Source organism: Coenobita brevimanus, chromosome 80 (genome assembly GCF_032717465.1).
Source record: "Coenobita brevimanus isolate Jiangsu-jjx chromosome 80, ASM3271746v2, whole genome shotgun sequence".
In the NCBI taxonomy this organism is placed as follows: domain Eukaryota; kingdom Metazoa; phylum Arthropoda; class Malacostraca; order Decapoda; family Coenobitidae; genus Coenobita; species Coenobita brevimanus.
Genome location: NC_137033.1, coordinates 22,393,340 through 22,416,590, shown reverse-complemented (window position 1 = coordinate 22,416,590; position 23,251 = coordinate 22,393,340). Strand labels below are relative to the sequence as shown.

The 23,251-nt window shown below is 40.1% G+C and overlaps 1 protein-coding gene across 1 annotated transcript in view; it reads left to right on the top strand.

The window, feature by feature from the left end:
- The window catches only part of LOC145409300 (methyl farnesoate epoxidase-like), a 528,900-nt gene that overhangs the window by 226,848 nt on the left and 278,801 nt on the right, over positions 1-23,251 (top strand). Inside the window, exon 8 of the mRNA XM_080279777.1 lies at positions 17,450-17,630. Coding sequence (XP_080135903.1) covers positions 17,450-17,630 — 181 coding nt within the window. The remainder of the gene's footprint in view (positions 1-17,449; positions 17,631-23,251) is intronic.

The following is a 23,251-nucleotide window of genomic DNA, read 5'->3' as shown; positions in this document are numbered from 1 at the left end:
CAGCAAATCCTTTACCTGGGCTGAATTCATAGTTTTTACGAGAATGTCTCCACTCGCAAGTTTTTTCACTTGTTCCACCTCACCTGCACACCCATCAATCACCTTCTTGATGATGAAGGGATTGAGGCTGGACAGGGTAGTGGAACCAACCGCATGAATCAAAACAAACAATGCGTTTTTTTTACACTGATGTCAAGACGAGTATGTGTCTGGGGCCGTTCAGTCTGGGGGCAGTCCGTCCGTGAGACAGTCGGGGGTCGGTCAGGACTACCTCCCCCCCTGAAGGGGGGGGAGGCAGCAGGGGCGTCCGCCATAGTGACCACTTCCCCCTCACGGGGGAAGTGGGAAGAAAGAGAAAAACGACCAAGGGAGAAATTACCCGGGGAAAACACACCTAGTCTGAGATTACCCTCTCAAACCACTCTCAAGAGGACGCGCCTGTGTGTATCTCACACCCCAGAGCGATCAGTCGGGGATACACACCAGAGGTGAGTAAGCAAAGGCGATCTCAGTAAGTAGATATAGACACCTACTATATCTCTAATAGGCCTGGGAGCAAAATGAGATCTAGCTAACCTAACTTTATTGGGCTATGTACAAAACTATTGCTGGTGAGGCAGCCCTATAACGCTAGAGGAAAGAACAACGAATACACGTCTGCGCTCTCCACGAGCATCCATCAAGGTCCCCCGAATAGTGTACTGTGTGGTACTTATATTCATACTGTATACTGTGAGTGGAAATTAAGATAATACACGTGTAAGTTTGTTGCCAAGAGTTTTCATGCCCTGCTCTTCTCGTAGTGTGTTCTAGCTCCGATCTCAAAAGAGAACCCCGGCTCAACAGCTAATGTTTCTAGGACGAGAAGTCGACCCAAAAACACCTAGCATAACACCCTGTATCACAGAGCAAGGCAAATTCTAGCCCTTGAAGGAAGGCACATTCATATTGTTGACGTGCTCTACGTATTTTCTGTGAAACACTGAGGAATCCAAGACCACTTAATCGCAGCCTTCCCTTCTGCTCTTGCTCCTGGTAACAAATGGATTCTTCGAATCTGTTCACTCACTGTGTTTGCGAGTTCAGATCTAAAAGAAGTCGGGAACTGAACTAAATATACTCTTTCATGTTGGTTGCCTGTATTTGTAATGTAAAAGAAACAATGTATTTATCTAACATGGTATATATTCATGTTTTCATGCTCAGAATTTCACAGCATATATTATTACAGCTATATCGATTAGCACAAGCTTCAGTTGAAGCGATTTTTTTTCGCCGGAAACACATAGTAGGCGATTGCTGTGCTCGCGAATGCGACGCTGCCACATACGTTGATTGGCTGCAAGAGTGTGCATTGATACTCCTGGTCGTCAGCCAAAGATAGAGGGTCATACTAAAATCACCTACATCGGAGATTTCCTGAGTTAGGAGTTGGAGAGAGTGTGGTCGACTTTAAAAGTTGGTTAGCTAAAGATTTCAGCAAGTATTTAGAGGATAAACATACATCACAGAACAAGACATTTAGTAAGAGATTACAGGATACTCGAAATTCAGGTCAGCTTGTATAGAATTCAGAATATGCAATTTTGTGAATATGAAGTTAGGCTGCTATACTAACATAAAGGCAACAATCACATTTGCTCTGAAACGAGTATAAAGTAGGAGAATACAGAAAAGATATTATCAACAGCCTCAGTTAAGGATCATTTAGGACTGGGTGAAAATTAAAGAGGAGGTTGTGTTAAACATAAGAAATTTGAGAGAAACTCTCAAATGTAGCATAATAAACAGAAACTGTGAGGAAAAGGTCCACAACATTTCATATAGTCGACACCATGAGAGTAGCAAGTGGTTTTGGGTACTGTGTAGTAAAACCGGGTCAGGACACGCGCATAGAGGAGGGACTACACTCTTTCCACTCTAACATGGCCTAGAATTGCCATTTTCATGTTGACTCTTGAGCTGTGACAATAGATTAACACCAGACTACGGTGCTATGCAAGAACCAGTACCATGTAAAATCGTAACATTATTATTTATGTATCACTGAGCTCTGTGTAAATTAGCTGCAAAAGGCCAAAAAAAAAAAAAAAAGGACCAAGTAAAGGTAAAGGCACTACAGTGACGTCAGAAGGCAGAAAAACGAGTAGAAAATTGATTAGTCTATTTGAATTAGAATTTTCATGTAACTTTTTCAAGCCTATGGATCTTTCTTAGCTAGTCAGGTGGCTTAGCGTCAAATTTCACATTTACCCTGACTCGGCGGATAAAAGCAAAATTTTTTTGCATGAGGCTTCCTCTGGACCTATTAAAAGATATTATCCTAGGAGCCCACCAGAGATTTTAAAAATTTCCATATGGAACACAGAACTCCATACGGTCAGAATCTAGAAAGAACATTGGTTACAGTATGCCCTTTTTGAGGTCTCTGAAGAAGCCCAATCAGATTTTCAATTGTGGTACAACAGAGCTGACTCAAGCAGTAACTGGTAAAGTTATATATGCTGAAAGTTTATTGCATTCTTTAGGTGTTATTGTACACAGAGATACACAGAATTTCCATCATCACATCCTACACCACTGTGCATTATGCGCTCACGCTGATTCTTGGAACTATTTCTACCTCAGTAATCTTTTTTTTTTTTTTTTTTTTTTTTTTATAACTAATTTGACCAAGTCAGCCAAACTTTATGTTCCATTACGTGTGTTCGCTCTCAGAGTGTGACGCTTCAAAATGGAGCTGAACTGGGATCACTGCATCATTTGCCAGAAAGACACTGCTGAACCTTTGAGATGTCCCTTGCAGACCCCTGGGACAAGTGGTGATAAAACAGATGCCCACAAATAATTTCTGAGTAATGTGGAGCACTTCCGGGCCATTTATGATCTTCCAACTGAACTCTATTTTGGGAGTGATGAAACTGACAAAAATTTCGCTTCACATCCTGCTTTTTGGCAAAATCTTGCCATATGAAATTCAATAATTCTAAGCTGGCAATTGCAACGAAGAAAAGAATGCACAATACTGATGATTCTGGACACAAAAAGCCTACAAAAAGCTAAGCATTGGATGTTCAGAAGTGCTTCTTCCGTGAAAAAGGCAATGAGGAATATGTCCTGTATGAAGTGTCAACATCTGATGCCAACAAGAATATCCGAACAATGATAAATGAACTAAAGGACACTAAGCTTATAACTAGGATATTCGGCGGAGATTTAATGGCAATCGAGGCAAAATACAATCTACCATGCATAGTCAAGATGAAAAATTGGCACTGTAGTCTTACTCGAAAGGCATCCCAAACTCCGATAAACACTGATGAGAAAATGAATTAGTCTCGAGCTTTTGTAGAACTGACCGACTACATCGACAAATATGTGGAATCTGGAATTTTTCTCTTAAAATTATCTGAGGTCCACTCACTGTATGTGAATCTTCTCGAGGAACTGGACATCAAGAAAATAGTTAACAAGACCAGGCTGAAGGGTCATTTGCTGGAACACTTCCCAAAGACACAAGAACATTATAATGGGAGAAACATATTTCTCATTTTCAAGGAGGGAATAAGGAATACAGTATGTTGAAGGAAGCTCTAAGTAAACGACACTTAGAAGATGCTGTTACCCTGCCAAAATCTGCTTCAATACTCAGAAATGACATAGCTAATATTCAACCACGAAGGCTTCAAATTCACTAGTTCCTTCCCATCTGAATACCAAAAAAAGTCACTACTTTCAAGCTTTAAGTAGCTTGTCGCCATGATAATGAATGGTCTTAACTTGAAAGATCAAGACAAACGTGACTCCGAGGCTTGCCTCACAACTGGACACGGCATCGTTTACAATACAAAGAAAAGGACATCCTCGTCTGCCATGAACACCAGACATACCCTGGAGCGTGAGCCACCACACCTTATTAACAATGATATCTGTGTGCATGCACTAACCAGAAGAAAGAAACTTGTCCAGCAGCTTCACCAGATACACATCAGCATTTCGTATGACAGAATTATACAGATTGATGACTGGATTGCCATTTCTGCCTGTGAACGCTTTGAAGAAGATGGCGTGGTGGCTCCTGCTTGTATCTGGAAAGAAGTGTTTACTGTTGCACCCTCGACAACCTAGACCACAACCCAAGCTCCCCGACTTCTGTGACCTCATTTCACGGGGCTGGAATCAGTTTGTTCCAGTTACCAACCAAGAATAATCCTTGTGAAAACAGACCATCCATTATGATACCATCTTCTGAAAATAAAAGACAAACTCTTCATGACAGTTATGCCTCTGTCCCAGCTGTAGCTTTGAAGACCACTTCTTTTGTAACGTTGTGCCAGAGCATGACATATTTCCAGTCGACAGTTGCTTGGATGATGCCAGAGCAGAGGAACACAACTGGGTCGAGCATGCACCAATACTTCTAGAGAGGGAGGAACTGTCCAATGAAGATGCCATTGCATGGGCTGCATATCATGTCTCAGTGAAACCTTTGGTGGAAGACCCGCCAGCATGATATGCACTCCCTCTTCTGTTCTATGAGAAGGCTGCCATGCCTGCCTTAATGAAGCATGGCATGGATGTTCAGAGACAAGCTGTTGAATATCTGAATCTGGGAAAAATCCCAGTCACTTCATTTGGCCAGCATTTGTTTGCAATGGAAAAGTTAGTATGATCGAAATGGTGAGACACCCATGGTGATAGAGTGCATGTGGTTATGCTAGGTGGTTTGCACACACAAATGACCTCTGGAGTACCCTTGGTGATCTCTTAGAAGGCTCTGGCTGGACAACAGCACTTACAGACGCAAAAGTAGCATCAGTTGGCACGACTCATTTTTGAAGGCAGCACACCTAACTCGATCCAGGCATCCCAAGTCACTCTCTTGACCGTGCATAATCTCCATCAGGAGTCTCAGGCTCAGTGCAGGCCCCAAAGATGAACATTCAGCCAAGGCTTGGAGAAATAACATGCCAAAGAAGAGTCCTACTTTGATATACCAGGACCAGATCCTGAGATATGAAGGCCTTATTCTCATCTTCATCAGGGTCCACAGAGAGAAGAATTTTCTGCTCTATTGAAAGTCTTGGAGGATCTCACCCCTATGTTTTTCTCCCTACACCATGTTATATATTCCAGATGGATGGATGTCCATATCAGGGATATGAAGTCTTTTCATCAAGGATGAGTTCAAGAAGAATTCACAGTGGGTTGTTTCCAAGACATCCAACAAGTTTTCTACAATCCCGTTCGACCATGCTCATGAGCAGAACAAGACTGTGAAAGGTGCGGGTGGTGCAGTTGGGCTCACGGAAAATAGTACTGCTTTCAGACGATGGATGCTCTCAGGACCAGAGATGGCTAGGCTGCTGAAGGAGTTTGAAGGAGAATATCTCCCCAAAGATGATGGAGGACCCTAAGAACTTCAAGCACCATGAGCAGAGTCTCTCAACACAGAAGACCTTCCAGAGACATGTTGCCAGCCTGTCTGAAATCATCAGACTAATGGGCAATTCTTTCTTGGATTATTTTGAAGATGTGGTAACTGTTGACAGTCACAGCTGCACGGACAAATCTGCAATACAATCAGTGTGCACTTTGGAGGACACAGGCAAGAAACAATACCAGGACTTTGTCAAGAAGGTGTTTTATGAGCACACCCACTCCATCCATGATCCAATCAAGAGAAATTCCCTGGAACTCTTCAGGAAACCTCAGTGCAAGATAATGCCCAAGAAGGACAAGATCAAAGTGCTTCAGAACAATGTGACACTCTTTGGCCAGCTATACACTGCTATGCAGAGCCGTGAGAGTGACTTGGATGAATTCTTCTGCACACAAGATACAGTCCTTCCCCCCTCTCTTGGACTTTGGTAAGCTTCACCTGCCAGGCACGAAGTCTGACCTGCTGCAATATATTTGAGCTGCCTGAGCAATAAGGGTCACTTCAACCTATGACTGCAAATTCCTGGATGGAGCCGTCATTGTTCACTATCTGCCAACTATTAGTGTCAGCACCTTTTGCAAGTCTGTAGATGTGGTTTTTATCCCTTACCCGGAGAACAGCTACAGATACCAAGAGGTTGGATCTTGTGTGGGACATATACATCGCAGACAGTTTGAAGTAGTCCACCCGTAAAAAGAGAGGCAAAAGTGTGCGCAGGAAAGTGTCTGGCCAGACCATGCAACCAGGCATTTGGTTGGGTTTTCTCTGTGACCCAGTTGATAAGTAGGAACTCTTTACCTTTTTGACATCGAAGATTGAAGAGTTCAACTGGCCACCAGCCAAAGATGTGTATGTCACATCAGGACAAGCTGTATTACATATTGATTCCAGCATCAGCATGAACAACTGCAGTCATGAGGAGGCAGACATCAGGGTGGTGGTCCACATACTGCATGCACTGGAGCAGGGAGCAAAGACTATCCATGTGCACACTGCAGATACTGATGTTATAGTCATCCTTGTAGGCCTGTTCTATGATCTGCTCGTGACTCAACCATTGATTGATATCTGGTTGGCTTTTGGGATGGGCAAGAGATACAGATTTTACCACATCAGTGCCATTTGTAGAAGCCTGGGGCAGTCAAAATCACGAGCACTGCCTGGGTTCCATGGTACTCTTGTTGCGACACATGCATTCAACGGTATGAGTAAGAAGTCAACATGGAGGGTTTGGCAGGTCTATGATGATGCCACAGAGACACTTGTTTGTCTAGCCAAGCATCCTTTCCAGCTGCCGGATGTCGACCATGAGCCATTCCAGAAGCTTGAGAGATTGACTGCTATCCTGTATGACAAATCCAGTCCTCTGAGCACCGTCAGTGAGACAAGAAGAAAACTCTTTTGCCGCGAGAATCGAGCGATGGAGAAACTGCCACCCACCCAGGATGCACTGTTTCAGCATGTAAGATGGACTGTATCAAGCAGGAATCTGGACAACCAGCACACAAACTCAGCATGTGATTCCATCTCCACAGGACTACGCCTGGACGAAGGAATCAGTGTCATGGGTACCAGTTTGGTTGACAATGCCAGAGGTCTCCAGAGCATGCAGAGAGCTGATCAAATGCTCCTGTAAAGGAGACTGTTCAACCTGCAAATGTGGCAATGCAAATCTGGACTGCTCACTACTTTACAAGTGCAAATGTAATAAACAGACATCATGCACAGCAGTGTCACAATAACAGTTGTTAAGACATCGCAATTTATAATGAGTAAAATGAACTATTAAATCATTGAGGAAGTAATAATTAAACATTATTTATACATCAGTTCTCCCTCAGCAACAGATTTCAAATATGGTTCCATCTTAACTCTCTAATCATGTTAACACCGGGTGCTTTTTTCTTCCTGATGAAGATGGATGTTCATTCGAAATTTAATATTTAACCCGTCACATCCCGAGCTATTTCGCACCTCCGACACCCCCCAATCCCGAGCTATTTCAGAATTTTTTTTTTGGCTAAAACCTCCACTTTTGGTGAGAAACATCGAAAATTCATAGAGAAATCGCTCACCTGAGGTTTAAAATACTCGATACAGGTAGCAGTACCTCCTTACCTTACTGGGTTTTCTATCAGGCTGGCTCCAAAGAAAACGAGTTCTATGGGAGGGTAACTATTCCACACCACTCATAAACAGTATTTATTTATTTATTTAGTACGAATTTATATGTAGTACGAGAGTATATTGGTTTTAAAACAGTAATATAGGCATTATAAGCATTTTATCACTGACTAACTCATCAACATACTTGACCTTTTTTGGTAACATTACCTGATCATCATTTCTGACTGTTTCTTCCTCTAATGCTATGTAAACTTTGTCCTCCACATTGTCATCGATTGGGGAATCACTCTGGCCCTGAATGTCTTCATTGGCCAGGTCACTGGTAACAGGTGAATTGCCAAGACAATGGCGTGCGGGGGGAGAGGGGGAGGTTATGTGGTGTAAGGCATTGTCCCTGCCTGGCATCTTGTAGAGGAATAGAGGAAGGTGTCCCGTGTATACATACCAAAAATCACGCGCGGAAATTGAAAATTGTGCAAATTATGAACCTTGCAATTGCACGACGTACCAGTACGTCGATGGGACTAGCTGTGATAAAATGTTGCAACGTACCCATATGTCAATGGGATGCCTTGGGTTAATAAATAAATCCTTGACTTAATAAATTTTGCAATAAAGCCAAATTGCTAATAATTTATATCTGTACTGGTACTTTAATAACATGAGTGAGTGAATGAATGCTTGATGTTTAACGCCGAGCTCAGCATTTTTCAGTTACATGACGGCAGTGTCTGCTTGCGACAGGACGGTGCTTCCAACCCCTCTTTGTTATACAGGACCACCACCCTGGGAGGCCGTGTCACGGACACAGAACATGTGTCCCCACCCAGTCACATTATATGGACTCTGGGCTGACCAGTCCCTCCTCTGCTCTCTTAATGCTGCCCGCCAAACAAGGGAGCAGAAGGTGCCATTTTAAAGTTGCTGGATTGAACCCGGGTCTACCACTTGCGAGGCGGATGCACTACCACTGGGCCCACAGCAGTGCAGTCTTTAATAATGTCAAAGTAATGTTCAGATACATCAACATTCCAAATCTTGAAAGCAATGTGGTCTTCTTATGACTCTAGAACTCAAGAAAAGTCATGTTTTTTTTTGCATTTTTCATTGATATCGATATTCTTGCAATTTGATGCTTACAGGGATATGATTGTGGGGGCTCCTAGGCTAAGATTACATGTTAGGTCCCAAGGAAGCATCATACCAAAAAATGGTGCTTTTATCCACCGAGTAACGGTAATTTCACTAAGCCACCCCACTAAGCTGCCTAAAAAGCACATTAACATTCAATATTTATGGTAACCTTTATCCCAGCAGTTACAGTTTCCACGCTTATTTTGCATTTGTTTTCTTTGTTTTGCAGTACATACTTCCTTCCCTGTCTGTGTTTGAAAAGTGGCTGTACTTTAACTGCCAAACTTAATATTGAGGATCAACCTACTAATGCTAGTATCACTGAAATATACCTGTTACTTCTGTATCCAGGTTGGATATTCAAGGCAGCAGCTGATTAGCGGTGTTAGTGGATAGCTCCATAAAAAAAAAAAAAAAAAACTCTCCAGTGTCTGTACAAACTGCCATTCCCTTTCAGTATAGACTAAGGCCATTCTAGCAGTTCAAGGGAAGGAAAAATGGAGTCTTCAGTGAGACAGTGTATAATGTTTACACGCACGCACACACACACACACACCGCTCGCTGGTGCAGTGGTAACGCTCTCGCTTGCCAACTGGTGGACGGGAGTTCGCGCCTCGCTCAGGTTGCGAAAAGTTTCACTGACGAAGTGGGTGGTTACTGTCCCCCTTGAGCAAGGGGACGGGTGTGTGCGTGTGTGAAGGTCACAGCCTTGCCCTTAGATCGGACTATATGAGCTCTCAGCTCCCTTCCGGGAGGGTAAAAGCTGACAATCACGACCATCTAGTGATCCTGACCGACCCGGTGAATTACACATATGAAAAGATAGGACAAATATGCCATTTTCAGTGGAGTTTAGTTTGGTAGGAATGGTTCATTGTTTTTTGTTGATTAAGTCGCACCCAGTTGAGTCTCAATTGGTAGGTGTAACTGGCCATTTTAATGTAGAGGAATAGTTTGTTGTTGTTATGGTCGATTAAGTAGCATCCAGTTGAGTCCAAATTGGTAGGTATAATTGGATTTTGTTGTATTCGGTCTTAATCTGCTACAGAACCAGGGGGGATCCCTTGAGCACTCTCTGCCCGCTGATGGACCTGGGATACTCTTGTATCTGTAGCAGAATCAAATATTTCTCTTGTAAGATCATTTATTTCTCCTTTCAGGTGTTTGAAGGAGTTATAGTGACGATGATACGTTTTCTTTAATGTCTTACGTAATTCTGTTTTGAAAAATCCTTGACTGAGGATTTTCTTAGGATCTGTTGGATTCTTGTAGTAAAGTTTTTCAAATTTGTACTTGCCTTTGCCACCCGTAGTAAATGAGACATGTATACACCATATGCGGGAACTCTAGGTATGTTTCCCGACAAATTTGGGTATGATGCAATTTCAGAATTATAATCATCTCTTTTCTCATAGAGTTTTGTTCATATTTTCTCATAGAGTTTTGTTGATATAACTTTGTTTTCTATTGTGATATTAATTTCCAAAAAGCTTGCTTGACAGTGGTCGGTGTTTTCTTTATTTAATACTAGTGCTTCCGGATATAGTTCTTTTATCCTTTCATTCATTTCTCCATCATTGTTTAAGGATGTTAGATCATCAGTGAATCGTCTAGTTTTGTCAAATTTCTTCACTACTAAATATTGAACTTTTGACATTCGTTCCATCCACTTGAATTCATAACTGTATAAGTATAGATTTGCCATGAATGGGGCTGGGTCTGTTCCCATGGTTATTCCTATGCACTGTTTGAAAACCATATTTCCACAAGTAAAAAAAGCAGTTTTCTACCAGGTATAGTTTGTCATATCTATTATCCAGTCCTCTGAGAACGTCAAGTTTTTGCCGTCTCTTATTTACCCAGTATCCTTCGTGTTCACCTACTGCTATCAAATTCTTATTCGATCCTTTAAAAGCAATTTTCACCGTCCATTCCAACTTCTTTTTTATATCCTGTGTTCGGTCTTCGTGTATAACGTTGAAAAATCATATGGTGCTACGTTTCTTGCATTTCTTTTGTGGTTGATGGAAGCAATATCCTTTCTGCATATTTCCGAGTTATCACATATCCTCATACGGTTGATTCCTGGATATAAATTTAGTTTATAACAATATCTTTTGTGCTGCTTGTTAATCAATTTATAAATGTGTGATAGTTTCTTTGCCAGTGATTCTGTTGCACATACTCTGGAGGAAATTATGAATCTGAATTTTACAGGGTCTTAATGCATTTTTACTATACTATGTATGTATGGTAATTTTTTGTAATCATCATCTACCTCGATTCCGTGACTAGAAGAGTATGATGACTGCTTTTCAACTACCGTATTCTCTTTACTACTAACTGTCGTATATGTTTCGGAGACTTGATCTATCATGCCCAGTTCTTATAAAAGTGTTTTTATGTAATATACTTTCCAGATGGTTGCTATATTATGTGCTTTGTCTACTGGAAATAAAACATACTACGTGTATAAGTCTTCAAGATCATTCAATGCCTCCTTATCTTTGAGGACTGGTTTTGGCATTCTCCAGCTAGAGTAGTACTCCTTGAATTTCCAGATTTTTTTCATCAACTTTTTGCATGACCTTTACTTTCCGTTCCATCATAAAACACTCATTAAATTCTTCTGGTTTACACCATTCTGCAGCACATTTTTAAACTGCGATGTTAACATTTTCTCTCACTTGTTTCCAGTTGATTCATTTAGCCTCCCGATAATTCAATCCTTTTTTCATCAGTTTTCGTAGTCTAATATTTTGTATTATGTGTAGGTTACTTGTTATTACATGCTGCTGATTAATATCAATGAACTCTGAATCGTAACACTTACACTCATGACTTTGCGCTGGGCATTCTTTAACATCTAATTCTTCAATACACACACACACACACACACACACACACACACACACACACACACACACACACACACACTACCAGATATACAAATATCAGAAAAAGTAATACAGGAGGAGGTAAGTAAATTAGACAGAGGAAAAGCAAGTGGTCCTGATGAAATTTCATGTTGGGTACTACGAGAATGTGCAAAGAAGTTAAGTAAACCATTATTTTTAATTTTCAAGAAATCCTTGAGTCAAGGTAAACTACCTGATATTTGGAAGAAAGCAAATATTGTCCCCTTATTCAAGAAAGGAAATAGACAAAATCCACTCAACTACCGACCAGTATCACTGACCAGTGTTGTAAGCAAGGTATTAGAAAAACTTATAAGAAAAGCTTGAGTAAATCATCTAGAAGAACACAGTATGATAACAGAAAGAGAGTGTGGTTTCAGAAAAGGAAAATCATGTGTTACTAATCTGTTGAGCTACTATGACAGAGTAACAAACACAATACAGGAAAGAGAAGGATGGGTGGACAGTATCTATTTAGCTTTCAAGAAAGCATTTGACACAGTACCACACCAAAGACTTTTATGGAAACTGTACCATCAAGGAGGAATTCGAGGAAAACTTTTGTTGGATGCAAGATTTTCTCATAAAAAGAGAAATGAGAACAGTACTAAGGGGAAACTACTCATCATGGAACGAAGTGACTAGTGGAGTACCACAGGGCTCAGTGCTGGCACCAATCATGTTTTTAGTGTATATAAATGATATAAATAGTAACACTGGAAATGAGAGCTATCTGAATATGTTTGCAGATGATGCAAAAATACAAAGGAGAATTACTAACACAGACTCTTGTAAAGAGCTACAAGAAGAATTAAATAAACTTCATGAATGGAGTAATACATGGCAAATGGAATTCAATGTGGACAAGTGTCATGTAATCAAGTTTGGTAAAAGTGGAAAAAGACCTGATTGGGATTATACGTTACGAAATAAAACCCTGTACACATCAGAAAGAGAGAAGGACCTAGGTGTGATTATCAATAACAGACTATCTCCGGCTGACCACATTAGCGAGAAGGTACGGAACATGTATACACTGCTTGCAAATATGAGAACAACATTCACATATATAAATGAAGAGATGCTAAGAAGGATAATAACATCATTCATTAGACCAACCCTGGAGTATGCATCAGTAGTCTGGAGTCCTCATCTCAAAAAACACATAGACAAGATTGAAAAAGTTCAAAGGGCCGCTACAAGATGGATACCAAACTTAAGGGACCTAAGCTACGAAGAAAGACTAAATAAACTGAATCTACCAACACTACAGGAGAGAAGGAAAAGAGGTGACATGATAATGCTATATAAATGCATATCAGGGAAGGAGAAAATAGACATAAATGATTATTTAACATATGGAGAAGCATCAGCAAGAGGACACCGCAAAAAACTGCATAAGTAGAGAAGTGATAAAGACGTAAGGAAATTCAGTTTCCCAAACAGAGCAATTGATCATTGGAATCCACTACCGAATGAAATAGTGTGTGCCAAAACAATTCACAAATTTAAGGATATGTACGACAAATATGGTTTAAGACACGGGACAGTACGAGCTTGACTCATTCCTGTAAAGATACAATTAGGTAAGAACAATTAGGTAAGAACACACACGATTCAAAGGCACCCTACTACAACTACTACTACTTCTGCTATTACACACACACACACACGCACACACACATACCAAGGATATCAAATGACATACTAAACTTAGAGGAATACAATATATGGAGAAGAGACAGATATTTAAAAAAAGGAGGAGGAATTATAATATTAACTAAGAAAAATCTAAAAGTCAAGGAAATAAAACTAGATATACCATCACAAGTAGAACTGATTGCAGTAGAGATCAACACATCTGAAGGTAAAGTAATTGTAGCCAATTTGTACATGCCACCCAGATCAAACACATGGGAAAGAGACGAATATGAGGACCTGGCAGAGAGTACAATTCAGAGTGTAAGATCATTGCTACATAAAATGGAAGAGAAATCGGAAAGAATTATACTAACTGGGGAGTTCAGTACAAATATAAATTGGAATACTCTAGATATAAATAGCCAAGAAAGCTGTTGGGACCAAAAGCTCCTGGATCTCGTATAAGAGTTTTTCTTAACGCAACATGTGAGGGAAACCACCAGAAAAAGAGGACTTGATGTACCTTCAGTGCTAGATCTAATATTTACAAGGCAAGAAAATGATATTGACAGTTTAATATATCACCCTCCACTCGGCAAAAGCGATCATGCAGTACTAAATTATAACTTCAGGATAGCATATGACATAGTAAACAGCAATGACAGTTACAAAAAGAGCCTAAACTATAAATAGGGAAATTATCAAGACCTAAAGAAGTATTTCTTAGAAGTTGATTGGGAAAATGAGCTTAGAGGACAAAATTTAAATGCTGTATATAAAATTTTTTTTGAATTTTATGAAATAGGAGTCCAGAAGTACATCCCACAGCACAAAGAAGCAGATAAGAAAATACAGAAATGGTTCAATACAGAATGTAAAAAATCAAAAGAAAGAAGAGATTTGTTGTGGAATAGATACAGAAGACACACTAGTGAAAGGGCGTATAATAATTACAAACAGGCAAGAAACGACTATACAAGAATAAGGAGGGAAGCCCAAAAACAGTTTGAGGAGGATATAATAAATAAAAGTAGCGATCAACCAAAGCTGTTTTACAGCTATATCAGAAGCAAAACTAAAGTAAAAGATATAATACAATCCATTACGGACGAGGGAATCACTTATACACAAGAGAAAGATATTTGTGAAGCACTAAATAAGAATTTCCAACTAGTTTTTACAGAAGAAAAAATTTTTGAGAGGGACTATGTGGAACACTTATGTCCACACATACTACCAGATATACAATTAGCAGAAAAAGTAATACAGGAGGAGTTAAGTAGATTAGACAGAGGAAAAGCAAGTGGTCCTGATGAAATTTCATGTTGGGTATTACCAGAATGTGCAAAGGAGTTATGTAAATCATTATTTTTAATTTTCAAGAAATCCTTGAGTCAAGGTAAACTACCTGATATTTGGAAAAAAGCAAATATTGTCCCCTTATTCAAGAAAGGAAATAAACAAAATCCACTCAACTACCGACCAGTATCACTGACCAGTGTTGTAAGCAAGGTATTAGGAAAACTTATAAGAAAAGCTTGGGTAAATCATCTAGAAGAACACAGTATGATAACAGAAAGACAGTTTGGTTTCAGAAAAGGAAAATCATGTGTTACTAATCTGTTAAGCTACTATGACAGAGTAACAAACACAATCCAGGAAAGGGAAGGATGGGTGGACAGTATCTATTTAGATTTCAAGAAAGCTTTTGACACAGTCCCACACCAAAGACTTTTATGGAAACTGTACCATCAAGGAGGAATTCGAGGCAAACTGTTTTGTTGGATGAAAGACTTTCTCATAAAAAGAGAAATGAGGACAGTACTAAGAGGAAACTACTCATCATGGAAAGAAGTGACTAGTGGAGTACCACAGGGTTCAGTGCTGGCACCAATCATGTTTTTAGTGTATATAAATGATATAAACAGTAACACTGGAAATGAGAGCTATCTGATTATGTTAGCAGATGATGCAAAAATTCAAAGGAGAATTACTAACACAGACTCTTGTAAAGAGCTACAAGAAGAATCAAACAAACTTCATGAATGGAGTAGTACATGGCAAATGGAATTCAATTTGGACAAGTGTCATGTAATCAAGTTTGGTAAAAGTGGAAAAAGACCTGATTGGGATTATAAGTTAGGAAATAAAACCCTATACACATCAGAAAGAGAGAAAGACCTAGGTGTGATTATGAATAACAGACTATCTCCGGCTGACCACATCAGCGAGAAGGTACGGAACATGTATACACTGCTTGCAAATATGAGAATAGCATTCACATACATAAATGAAGACATGGTAAGAAGGATAATAACATCATTCATCAGACCAACCCTGGAATATGCATCAGTAGTCTGGAGTCCTCATCTCAAAAAGCACATAGACAAGATTGAAAAAGTTCAAAGGGCCGCTACAAGATGAATACCAAGCTTAAGGGACCTAAGCTACGAAGAAAGACTAAATAAACTGAATCTACCAACACTACAGGAGAGAAGGAAAAGAGGTGACATGATAATGCTATATAAATGCATATCAGGAAAGGAGAAAATAGACATAAATGATTACTTAACATATGGAGAAGCATCAGCAAGAGGACACTGCAAAAAATTGCATAAGAGGAGAGGTAATAAAGACGTAAGGAAATTCAGTTTCCCAAACAGAGCAATTGATCAATGGAATGCACTACCGAATGAAATAGTGTGTGCCAAAACAATTCACAAATTTAAGGATCCGTACGATAAATATGGTTTAAGACACGGGACAGTACGAGCTTGACTCATTCCTGTAAGATACAATTAGGCAAGAACAATTAGGTAAGAACACACACACACACACACACACACACACACACACACACACACACACACACACACACACGCAACCGCGTCTGAGGCAGACAGGGGCTGCCAGGCCCCCAGACCTGCTAGCTGCCGTGCCGCGAATTTGGGGGTCCTCGTAAAAAGAAAAAAAAATCAGATTTGGAAATGAGCCAAAGAAACTGCCTTTGTCTTTAATATGGAATGGTTACCAAATTTAGCTTGAGTACCTGGTAACCCTTACTGTCTCTCGCATTTACCTACCAAGTGCAAGAGGTGTCATGTGCGGAACTGAATGATTTTCGTCCACGAGGATACCGATCTGGTTAATCAGAGCATGGATGGGGGGGAACTTATAGCCTCCCCCCTCGGGAAACTGGGAGGCTGGTTGTTGTGTAATTTTGAAATACTGTATTTTAATAAGAAAATGTGATGTATAAAACACCATGTAGTTTGGTGTAGCCAGTTAAGAGAGAAAACGCCTACAAAAGTACTGTGAACTTCACTATTACTAAAGCAGTTGAATGGGTCAGTAAAACAAGATGGCAACTTCTCATGTCCTGAGGGTTAATGAAACAGGAATTCAAGTTCTCCCTATATTCAAATTTCCATCCACCTTAGAAGTACCATACTCTGGCTGATGCTTCAGTTCACCCCCACCCCCCATACCATTAACATTACTGTAATGTGATTTACTCCAAAGGTGATTATTTGTTGATGGCATCTTGGAACCTGTTCATTGCTGGGACTGAAATCTATGTGACTGGAAGAGATCACTGTCTTTGCCGGACCCTCCAAAAAGCACAACTAAACTACATAGACTTTTTTTTTTTTCATATAGCTGTAGGTCATTAAGATTAGGGGAAGGAGAGGCGGAGGTGAACAGCATTTCAATGCAAGTTCATTCGCTTCTAAAACCACACACACACACACACACACACACACACACACACACACACACACACACACACACACACACACACACACACACAGAATTATGTAACCTGCCATGGGATGTCAGATGTCTACAAGATGAAACATTATTCGCACTTGTTTATCATTTACTTGTCTTTTCAGATGTATTTTCCGTAACGTATACATATATTTGATATGTCTGGTGGCTCTGAATACGATGTTCACATTATAGATCTATTATTACAGTATGACAGTGTTGACTGCATTTGTGTTGCACCACGGGGTTGACTGAACAAGTTAATACAAGTGACACACAGCTCATCAATTTGAGTGAATTACTGTAGACTAGGGACAAAGGTGACAGTAGGCTGGACCCTGAACGAGTCTGGCAATGAAGTGGATAAGTATTTACGTCTGCATCTGCACCATTACCGTCAATTGTATTCCTCAGAGGCTCAGCTTGTATCGGTGTGCTGGGACATGTTCAGCGCTGGCACTGATACCAGTACGTCAGCGTTGTCAAATGCGGTGTTAATGGTGATACTACACCCACACGTCGCTCAGGCCATCTACAAGGAGCTGGACCAGGTGGTAGGACGCAACAGACTACCAAGTATGGAAGATAAACACAGGTCAGTTCAAATCCGTACGTGTACTGTTCATGCACTTCAAATCAAGGACGCCTTCGAACTGAATTTAGTTAAAAACGATCTCCATTACCTCATTCAGTACCTATATAGTGACAAATAAAGTATAGTGACATATTTCTATCTATCAGTCTATCTGTCTGTCTGTCTATACATACACACATCATCCATTCCTGTGTTGCTCCATGAGGAGCGTAGAAGCCCGAGGCTAGGCAAGTTGGTCCTGACATTTAAGATGAGATTGACCAGCCTCACTCTTCCCGGAGTGGCATTACGTGAGCAATAACCCCAATCATCCCTTGGATATAAACCTACTCATGCTCAGTCCCAATGGAGCGCCCTAATTACCCACTAAACCATCAGACGCCATAATTTGGTAATATGATTACCACCCCGCGTAGTAAATAAAACCATTTGGCTGGTCACTCAGTGTAGAGTCACCCGTATACAGAAGGCGGAGGAAAGAATGAAGGAAAGAAAAATAGAAGAGGAAGGAAGGAAAGTAGGAAGTAAGAGAGGAAAGGGCAGTCACCCACGAGTAGCACTACACCGAGTAGATGGTGAGCGCCCCCACCTACCAACAATATATATATACGAGGTGGTACCCAAAAGTTCCAGTAATTTGAATATTGTAGGAAAATATGTTACCTTACCTCCTAGTTCTCATTGTCGCCTTCGAAGTAGTCCCCTTGGGCATGCATGCAGTGGTCACAGCGTTTTTTCCACGAGTCCATGCATCCCTGGAAGGCTTTAGGCACGATGGTCTTGAGCACCTCCTGCGATTCTGTCTGGATCTCCTCAGTCGAGTCAAATCGACGCCCTTTCAGTCTTAATTTCAGCTTGGGAAACAGGAAAAAGACGCAGGAGGCAAGGTCAGGCGAATAGAGTGGATGGGGAATTACTACCGTGTTAGTGGAAGCCAGGAACTGCCGGACAACAATTGATGTGTGGGAGGGGGCGTTGTCATGATGTAGGACCTAGTCCTTGTTCTTCCACTGTTCTAGACGTTTGAGGCAGATGTTCTCCCTCAGACGCTGCAAAACTTCACAGTAAAACTTTCCGCTGACCGATTGACCGGGTGGGACGAATTCCTTGTGAACAATCCCTTGGAAATCGATGAAAACGATCAACATTGATTTGACACTGCTGCGCCATTGGTCTGCCATTGCAAAACCGCTAAACCACCCACACACCACTTTATAATAGTAAGCATAGCTCAACAACACGTCGGCCCACAGACACGTCCTGGGCCACACTGACGCACAAGGGGTGCTGCTGACTCCTCCTAGCGGCAAAAGGCAAAACTGCAAACGGTTGGCTCCCTCTGTTCAGATTACTGGAACATAGCACCTCGTGTCTATCTATCTATCTATCTATCTATCTAGATCTGTATCAATATCTATATCTAGCTAAATCAAACTTTCTTCAAAAGCAAGCATCAAAACTACTTAACAACCCTAATGACAATAGAATATTCTGATCAACTCTTAATTCTTTCAATAATAACTTTAACAAGTCATCTTCCATTCCCCCACTAAAATCTTCAGATGGCAACATTACAAATGACCCGCGTGAGAAAGCGATTATTTTTGCCACTACATTTGCCAGAAACTCTACCATAGACGATACCAGCCAGAATGTCCCAGTACTAGAACTTGACTCTCCCTAAATTGCCCCACTTAAAATACAGACAAGATACGTAAAATCCATCCTAGACAATTTACCTACCAACAAAGCTCCAGGCCCAGATGGAATTCCGCAAACTGGTTTGAAAAAGTGTTCCCCTGAACTTGCCTCTGTCCTAGCTAAATTATTCAGACTATGCTTACGTACTTCTTTATTCCCAAATTCATGGAAAGAAGCCAATATCCACCCAATTCCAAAGATAGGAAGTTCCTCTGACCCCTCTGATTACAGACCAATAGCTGTCAAAACTTCTCTTGGTAAGTTATTTGAAACTTTAATTAATAAGCACGTTGTTAAACATCTTGAATCCAACAACTTAATTATTGATAGACAATATGGTTTTCGCCACGAAAGATCCACCATTGACATACTCAGTCTCCTAACTCATACCATCCATCAATCAATTGATCTACATGGAGAAACTCATGCAGTAGCTCTTGATATTTCTAAAGCTTTCGACAGAGTATGGCACCGTTCCCTGCTGTCCAAACTCCCTTGCTTTGGACTAACGTCTTTTGTTCCTTTGATTTCTTCATATCTTAGTGACAGGAAAATAAGAGTAAAAGTAGATGATGTATATTCCAATTTCCACTCAATTAACGCCGGCGTGCCGCACGGGTCAGTTCTGGCGCCAACCCTATTCCTGGTTCATATTAATGATCTCTTATCTGTCAACCACAATCCCATCCACTCATATGGAGTTGACTCAACACTACATAGTTCATTCACACTCAGACACCCATTTACAAAGTCTAATATCTCTACCTCTCAACTCAGTACAGCCATCTCCATAAATCAAGACCCATCTACAATCAGTGAATGGGGACAAAACAACCTGTCTCTTTTAATACTAGTAAAACTAAATATATATATACAATTTACTAATAGACAGATATTGCCAGATTCTTACATTACCTTCAGTGCTACTAATATTCCCATCTCCAAAAGTATTGAATTTCTTGGCATCTCATTTAACAATGCCCTCAGCTGGACCTATCATGTCAGATCACTTGCTAAAACCACCTCAAAGAAACTTGGATTATTGTACAGAGTCCGTAACTTCTTCGCTGATAAGCAGTTAGCTATAATTTATAAGAGTCATGTATGCTCTCAGCTTAATATTGCTTCCCCTTGCGGAATGGATGTGGAGAGGTTGCATTAAAACTACTAGACAAAATTCAGAACAAAACTCTTAGAATTATTAACAACCCTGCCATTACAAATAAACTACCTCCCCTGCAAGTAAGAAGGAATGTTGCCTCCCTTGCATTATTTTGCAAATATTTTTTTGGCAAATGCTCAGACGAAGTTGCGTCCATGGTGCCACCTCTCCGTGCCTTCCCTCGTGCTACACGGGCATCTGGTAGCGCTCGTGACTGAAGTGTCACTCAGCCATATTGCAGAACTTCTGCCTATCAGAATTCTTTCGTTCCCCGAACTGCATCTCTCTGGAACTCGCATCCCCAGAGTTGTTTCCCTCCAAATTTCAACGCACAGCTGTTCAAGTCTAACTGTTACTGATATTTTATGAACAGAGGACATCAGTAATCTGCTGTATGGATTATTTTTTTTATTCATTTGTTTTTCCTTCCTCCGTTCTGTTATTTAAAAAAATCTATATCAATCTATCTATCTGTCTCTCTCTCTATCTATCTATCTATCTGTCTGTCTATCAATCTATCTATCTATCTATCTATCTATACCGGTATATAAATATCTATATATATATATATATATATATATATATATATATATATATATATATATAATCATCACCCATGCAAATCCACTGCTGAACAAAGCCCTTCCATAAACTTTCTCCACGACTTCCTTGACCGCACCAATCTTTGCCACGTTTTGCCTGTAAACTTCTCTAACTCATCTCTCCACCTTCTTTCTGGCCTTTTTCTGCTACCCTTACAATCTCTTGGAGTCCAGTCAGTCCGTCTCTTGCTCCATCGGTTATCCCTCATGATTGCTACATGGCCTGCCACTTCCATTTCTGTTCTTTTATAACTTCTGTAATGTCTTTGACTTTAGTCTGCTCTCTCACCCAAGTTGATCTTTTCCTTTCTCTTAAAGATATTCCCAACATTGTCCTTTTCATAGCTCTTTGAGAACAGATTAGTTGATTTTCCATCGATTTTGTCAGTTTCCAGGTCTCACACCCGTACGTCATAGCTGGAATTATACTGTATATTCGTTGTATAATTTTCGTTTCATACATATTTGCATGCTACTTTTCATGATGTCTCTATGTTTAGTGAAAACTTTCCGTCCAGTTGTAATGCGACTTTTAAATTCGGTATCGTGGTCTTTCGTTAATATAAGTATCTACCCCAAGTAACTGCGCTCTTCTGCTTCTTCAAGAATCTTTGCTTATTTTGATGACGCTCTTTGGTGCATTTGCATTACACATTAGTTTTACATCGGTTCATCTTTAGCCCTACTTTGAGACTTTCTTTGTTCAAGTCATTTAACATTTCTTGCAGTGTCTCTGCTGTTTCTGAAATTAGGACAACGTCATCTCCAAATCTTAAATGGTTAAGCTCCTTTGTTTGCTCCTTTATTTTCACAGTCTAGCTTTCTGAAAATACTTACTAGGCATGCTATAAATAATTTTGGTGACACTGTATCTTCCTGATGCACGCCCTTCTTAGTCTTAATTTTGGCCGAGTCTTTACGTAATTTAACTGTAGTTTTCCCTCTTTGTATAATATATGTTTTCGAGCAGTTTTAAAATGTTCCCCTTCACTCCTTGTTCTCGTAATGAATTTATAATTGCTCTGTGCTCCACTGAGTCAAAAGCCTTTTTGTAATCAACAAAACCTAAGCAGTGTGGTGCATTATATTCTGAAGTTTTCTCAGTTAACTGATTCAATATGTGTAGATGATCAGTAGTCGAATACTCGCTTTGGAATCCTGCCTGTTCACGAGGTTGGATTTCTTCCAGATTTGTTGTTATACTGTTCTTAAGGACTTTCGTGAAGAGTTTGTAAATGACTGATAATAATCGAATGGGGTCAGTAACTACTAAGATCTTTCAAGTAACCACCTTTGAAAAGCAAAATAACTTTTGCATTACACCATGTTATGGGATTTTTTTTCTTTTTTATACACTGAATTAATCAGTCGGTGAGCCTGTTTTGTACTTCTGCATCCGACAGTAAATCTGCCACTCTTTCATCGTCTCCTGGAGCCTTGCCTCATTTTATGTTTTAAAGAGAAATGTTCACTTCGTCTGGTGTTACTTCAGGGGTTTCACTTGTGTCAGCTGAAAAGTTAGCTATTGGTACCACTGTCGATGCATACAATTCTTTGTAAAATTGTTCAACTCTCTTCACCATATCATCTGTGCTATAATGACTTCGCCGTTTTTGTCTTTCAGTAGTATAATTTGTTGCTCTCCTAGTGCCATTTTATTTCGCACCTGTTTCAGACATTTTCCTTTTTTACCTGCCGCGATAGCGAAGCTGGTATTGTTTGAATTTAGTCTGTCATTCAACTCATCAATGTCACACTCAGCATTACTTAGAGCCTGAAGTCTGTTCATTATTTCCGACTAAAAGGCTGCTTTGTTTTCATTTACATTTATTGGGCATGTCTTTTTATTTTTAATCATCTTCTTTCTTTCACTTCTGAAATTGAATCAGGCTGTGCAGCCCACCATTCTATGTTCACTTCCCATATTTACTTTGTTGATAACCGTGACATTTGTGGTCGCGTTGTTGTTATGTGCTATAATGAAGTCAATTTCTTTTTTTCTCTCTCCATTTGGACTTTTCCAGGTCCATTTTTTCCCTGCTCTTTTGTGAAAGAATGTGTTCATTATTCTCATGTCATACATTTCAGCAAAATTTACTATTAGTTCTCCTCTCATTTCTTTCTCCCACTCAAAATTTTCCCATACCTGCTTCTCC